The 6,857-nt window shown below is 35.6% G+C and overlaps 1 protein-coding gene across 1 annotated transcript; it reads right to left on the reverse strand.

The window, feature by feature from the left end:
* Positions 1-1,885: 1,885 nt before the first annotated feature.
* Positions 1,886-2,647, reverse strand: LOC131614073 (uncharacterized). Its single transcript, XM_058885699.1, has one exon. The coding sequence runs from the start codon at positions 2,645-2,647 to the stop codon at positions 1,886-1,888; it is 762 nt and encodes a 253-aa protein (XP_058741682.1).
* Between the last annotated feature and the right edge of the window lie 4,210 nt (positions 2,648-6,857).

Here is a 6,857-nt window from a genome sequence, read left to right on the forward strand (position 1 = left end):
TATTGTATAAGATTTATAACATAATATCTACACACTAAATGAAACCATTAGTAATAAAATTGTTACTCACAAAATATATGTTCGTTATCATCAAAACTATATTCTGAACATAGATTTTCAATCTTGTTCTAACAGACTAAAATAAACTCAAACATGTATAATCATACAAGTAAATGAATGAGAAATGAGTAGGGGCAGTATCAGACCAATTATTTAGGTGCCTTAAAATAATTACTAAAGCCTCATGGTATCACACAAAAAGGTTCACAAGTTTTAGGTCAAAGTAGTACATGAATCAAGACTTGTTCAAGTAGCAAACTTACGACATTTAGGTAACAACCGAAAATGTATCTTAAGTAATAACAAAGACTTGAAACAAAACACTTAACAAAGTGTTAGAGATAACAACCTCTTTGTAAGTTTAACAAAACTTGGTACAAGATATACTTAACAAGGTAAGCAACTACAACATACTTTTACATTTAGGTGACAACCAAACATTCTTTCAAGTAAAAACTAAATACTTAACATAGGGTTAGAGATAACAAAATCACTTTAAGTTTAACAAAACTTGATACAAGACATACTTAACAAAGCAATCAAGCAAGCAACACACTTCCGCATTTATGTAACGACCAAACATACTTTCAAGCGAGAGCAATCCACACAACTTCAAACATTTTGCATAACCATGCATCAAGATGAATCCTATTCTAACAAGAATGGATGTAAATAACCAAAGCATTCCATAACGTCACAATGATCATAATTAACCATAAGAGAAAGTTCAAACAACTTACAAGTTGTAAACCTAAGCATACATGCAATTCTAGTTTATCTTTACAAGGGTGACATCCAAGTTCTATCCTAACAAGGAAGACATGCAATTTGTAACAACAAAGCATTAGATCCAAATACCAATCAAGGTATCACTTAATGTCAACATACATCTCACACAAGATAGCCAAAGTGAAGTACCTAAAGCAAAAGCAACATTTTCAAGGTCACAAGGTTACCACCTAAACAAATATGACACAACTCAAATGAATAGCTCAAAGGAGCTCATAACTTTATACAAAAGTATCTCAACACGTTTACAAACATGAGGAAGAAGATTCAGGACCACCTAACAAGGTTCGACTTAACAAAGTCACAACCCAGACATGCTAGCATAACATATAACAAGCAAGTACATCATAATGACACACAAACGAGCTCCGCTCGTAAAGCAAACACCTACGAGGCGCAGGCCAGTAGTAGAAAAGCGGTCCCGCCATAGCCAAGGGGAGTGGATCACCCTACTCAACCAAGCATTAGACCTCGCGCACAAAGAGATCGGGCCGTAGACAAGAGGAGCGAATCCCTCTCAGCAACCAAGCCATCACAGATCTAAAAGGAAAATGGTGTGTGTGTACACCAAACATCAACGTCGATCAACATGACCTAAGAAACGTGGGGATTCGATTGCATGAACCCTTTACCTGACATACTCGATAACAGGATCTTGTGCTAGTTCAAAAGCGAGCAACATGTGGCATACACTAACTGAACAGACTCGATGAGACTGGGCGGGGGTTGATTGTGAACCATTTCCGCATGCCTTCAATGATGACTTAATGGTGTGCCTTTAAAGGTCTTATCGCACTGTGACTTCCTTTCGCAAAGCATAAATATAAACACACAACAAAAACAGAGCCTTTTTCGAGGGCTTGGCCAGATGAATGCCTACCTTACTTCTCATGTTATGTATGGTGCGGAAAGCAATAAAGTACATAAAGAAGTAAAAGGGAATAGGAAACGATACCAACGGATAGCAAATTCGTAATAATCTAGCAACACAAGAAGAACTAAGAAATCCAGAGGTCCAATCTATCATCACGTAAAGTCAAAATGCTTCTTCACCATAGGATTCTTCCATCATTCCTATTTCATCTTCTGAGTACTCAAACTTCTTCCTCCAATGATCTCTTGACTTCCAATTCTTCCTTAGGGCTTCTTGGGGATCTTCAATTGTTGAAGGAACCACAACAGGTGGGATATACTTCTCAACAGGAGGTATAGATGTTCCAGGGAGAATAGGCATCTTAAGTTCAGTAGCTCTTGAACCAACCCAGCTACTAAAGGGCTCAGGTGAGAGGTCTCCTTTTGTCTTCCAATATTTAATTTCTTTTCTATCACTTGGATGCCAAGCATTAGCAATCCTTTCCCTAAACTCTTTGTTTGCAACTCTTTCTTCAAGAAAAAAATCATCCAATAAAATGTTCCTCGGCTTTTTGTCCATAGGAAACCCAAATTGACGACGAGCTAAAACAGGGCTATAGTTAATTCCTCCTTTTGTACCAATGAGGGGCACATTAGAGAAATCACCACAACAATCCAAAGTCTTCATCCTACAAAAGTGATTGTTAGTCCAAACAATATCAGTGTTGGTGAGAGTCATAATCTTGTGTGACCATTTTAGTCCTTCTTTGTAACTTCGGAACTCATAGGTGTCAGGCAGGTGAGAGATGTACCACTTGTACAACAAAGGAGTACAACAAGTAACCATTCCCTTTCCATAGGAGTTCCTTAGATGAATGGAGTAGTAAGTGTCTCCAAGCAAGGTAGGAATTGGATTTCCTTTCATGAAGATCTTAATAGCATTCATATCAACAAAGTTGTCAATATTAAAAAACAGGAACAATCCATAGACCAATAGAGAAAACACAAATTCAAAGTCATCTTATCTTCTTTCTTGTGACAATGTGAAGAGTTTTTTAATCAAGAACTCAGCAGGTAACCTAGGTAATCCTCCCTTTGTATCCCTGTTCTTTTCAATCTCATCCTTTCTTAAATGGGTGATTTTTTCAATCTCATGAGACTTGAGATCTTTTTCTAAACCAGTGAAGGGAATCCTTCCAGTGATAGGCAATCCAATGATACTTGAATATTATTCCAAGGTTGGTAGCAATTGATAATCAGGAAAGGTGAAGCAATGATACAAAGCATCATAGAATTGAATCAATGTAGAAAGGATCCCTTCTTTCATCTTAGTCTAGAGGAGATACAATAGTCTTCCATACTTTCTACAGAACTTGTCTTGATCAACAATCAAGCTCTTGAAAGTATATTTCTTGGTTTTTCTTCTTTCAATTTCATTCCTATAATGTTTACAAAATTAAAAATTTTCTTTTAATTCCTTGAAAGATATTTTAGTTTTAAAATGCATGGATGAATGAATGCAAACATAGTATAAACATGGGGTTCAAGGGTTCAAAGTCACGAGCATGGAGTCAAAGGTCTACCCATCCTAAAGGTGTGTACTATTATTATTTTGTACTTGTAGATCAAGGTTCTAAAAGTGCCTAGACTCAAATAGCTCAACTTAGGGATTATAAATTTTACAACTACATGCTCATTTGAATAATATCCCAAGAGAACCTCATCCGAGTGTAGTATCGTGTAACAACTATTTTGTAACTGAATCCAAACACAGTTTCCACACTACGTCCTAATGGCCAAGATTGGTTAAGGTGTTTCTAGGTCCCTAACTTCTACAACCTAGTTGAATACAATGATGATTTCCCAACTACATGGTCAACAAAGTTATATCCAAAGAGGCCTCCAATGAGCGATGGATCTCAAATTGACTTCTTTGGGACTATCCCGCAAGATCAAAATGACTATACCATCTTGTAATACGGTGAACTGACTTTTTAATCGAAATGTCGCGGATAGCAAGAGTCGCCACCGATTTTTATTTTATCCAATATATAGAAAGGCTAAAAGAACAGAAAAATACCTTAAAAGATTTTGAGTTCGGGGGGTAAGTTATAAAAAGGGAAGGTGTAAGGCACCCTTTGCATCCATGGTTATCCATGGGCTCTTAATTGCTTAGCTCACTTTGTTTTCAAAATGTTTGAATTGTTTGAAAAGTGGGGTGTGAATAGGAAAAGATTCGTTGAGGACTTTAGCTTGTAAATAAGCGTAGCCTTGTTTTGAAAGTATTTGAAAAGAGTGGGAAAAAGAATTTGAATTTGAATTTGAATTTGAAAAAGAGCAAGAAATTAATAACAACTACCCTTAGTTTGAAAAATCGTTCTTTTAGCCTTTCGGGCGAAAGGGTCTATCCATACCATAAGAGGGCAGGAAGTCTTTCAATTGGATGTTTAAGGGTCATCGAGAAAAGTATCGTTCGCCATAAGACTGTCCCTTGCCATAAAGAGGGCAGGTAGTCTAAGGGAAGGATATAATAGTCATTTTATATTTTTAGGCATCATGCGAGGATACCTTAGCAATAGGGACGATCATTTTTATAAGGCAACCTCGAGAGAGTTTCAATAACTTTGAAGGTAACAGGCAACATTGCTTTAGGTATCCTCGGAATCGAGGGACTTGACTATTTTATCAATTTAAAGGCAACAGGCAACAATATAAGGCAACAAGGCAACAATATAAGGCAACAAGAGGGATTACCCTAAAGGTGTGTGGGTGCAACAATCATGTGGTTAACTTCGATGACATTTATCTTGTAATTAGGTGATCTACGTTCAAGTCATGGTTATCACTCCCTAAATTACTAACCACGCAATTAAAATAAAATAAAAGCAGAAATAAAATTTCCTACGCTATTACAATAAACACCTGCGGGGCGAGGAAAAATAAAAGGCGGAAAAATAAGAGGGATCAACAATTAGTTTCAAATATCCTTGAACGCTTTGATCTTCCTCGAATCCTTGATTGACTCTAAACATCTGAGAATTAGACGGAAAATAAATAAAAGTGAGTGTATTACAGATTCAATGGCTACAGAGGCAAACCCTATTAAAAGGCAGAATAAAATAAAATAAAATGATATTTAAACAAGATAAATTAGAAAACTTAGCTTTTTCGATCTGGCGGCGCGTGGCTGAAGGATCTTGGTTAACCCTGAAAAATGAAGAAGAGAAAGGTAGAAAACTTTTTGTGGCAAATACAAAGCATTGATAATAAATTAATAAATAAAAGAGGTTCTGAAAAAAATAAAGGTTTTGAAAACATTCAGGGTAAACCCTGATCTTTAGGGAATGAAGGTTTTATAAGAAAAGACACTAAGTTAATGGACAATGCCTACCAATAAATTTCTAGGGTTATCTATGGTTATTGAAATTAAAGGCTAAACCTAGAATTAATAATTTAAAATTTTAAAATTAAAACAAAATAATTCTAATTATTTAACTAACTAAAAAAATAATTAATTTATTTAAGAAAATTAGATGATAGAGTTAATTTTAAACCTTTTATATTAATTATCTAATTAAACTAAACTAACTTAAAAAATTAAATTATTAATTAAAAAAACAGTTTTAATATTTTGTGAAATAAAAAATAAAATAAGTCTTATGTGGAAATATTATAATGTAATTAAAAAGAAAATTATAAAAGAAAAAAAGAAAGAAAGAAAAAAGAGAAAAAGAAAAAAAAATAAGTAATTTAAAAAGCAACAGAACCTGGCTGTGATCTTGTGTGGATAGGTCTTGAAGATCCATGGTGGGCAAGCGCGTCTGAGGCCCTCGGATTTGGCTTTAGCAACGATCCATTGGCCATGATCCGAGCGCACACCATAGCCACGCGTGAGAGGATGCATTGGATCTGCAATCAATAATTCATAAAAAAATTAATGTCACCGCCTGGATTCGATCCCAGGATTTTTAACTCATTTTGTGAGCCTTTAGCCAAGGGGGTTGTTTTGCTTTCTTGATATGAGATCCAATCAATAAAAATAAATATGTTAAAGGCTATTAAAAGGAAAAAGTCAAGCTGAGTCATAGTGGGACCCCCTGTCGTTTGCGTGAACCAATGAAAAGTGGGGAGTGGAGCAGTCTTGGTTGACCAGCGAATGGGCTCATGCCACGCGCGAAGAGAGAGAGGGTATCGGTTGACCACCCATTAAATCGCTGCCACTGGTGTCATCTTCTCCAACGAACCTAGGCTGAGTTTCCTGCGGATTTTGTTGGGAATTCTCCTGTAGAATTACCTGCGAAAAATACCTTCGAAAATTCTGCAAAATTAAACTACAAAGAAACAACGTTATTCAACGACGGTGAGCGCCCAGATCTACCAATTCCCACCTCCTAAATCCAATGGTGTTATTTGTTTGGCTTAAAAACGAACGCAACCATGAAAACGAAGGGAGAGACCTCCATGCCCTAATAATGGTGGTTCATGATAGGGGCCTTATAACTCCATCCCAACGCTTCAGTCCTTCTCTAAAACACATAAGGAACTCAACGAAGCCATTAGTTACGATTTAAACATGTTGAAACATGAGAAACAAGTTTCAAGAATGCATGAATTTATGAAGAATGACATGTACGAGTTTCAATGGCATTTGTTCATGGTTAATGATGTTATACTACCTTTTACTACCTCCAGAGGTGGAAGGGACGAATAGATAGTCCTAAAGGTGCTTGGAATGCGAAATATGAGTCCTCCTCCTTTCTTTGAAATTTTATCTTGAAAACCCTAGCCTCCTTCTTCTATTTTTTCGTTTTTCTCTGAGGCCTTAGGATTCAGAATATATAAGAGAGTATTTTAGGTCAATTATAATAGAAAGAATCAAGTGATTGGAAGCTTAAATCTTTGATTGGAAATTTGTATGGATTCTTTCTATTTTGGCTCAAATCTTGATCATCTCTTTCCAATCTCTCTTGCCACGATTTTGGAATGATTATGTGATATATTTGACATTTAATTGAATCAATTCAGAAGCCAAATCAAATCTTCTATTATTTTTATAATTTTATTTAATTAAATCATGATTTTAATGAATCAAATCTATAAAATAATAAATAAAAACAATAAAAATGTAAAAGATATATTCCATGGTCGTGGATGGG

Source organism: Vicia villosa, linkage group LG6 (genome assembly GCF_029867415.1).
Source record: "Vicia villosa cultivar HV-30 ecotype Madison, WI linkage group LG6, Vvil1.0, whole genome shotgun sequence".
Classification (NCBI taxonomy): Eukaryota; Viridiplantae; Streptophyta; class Magnoliopsida; order Fabales; family Fabaceae; genus Vicia; species Vicia villosa.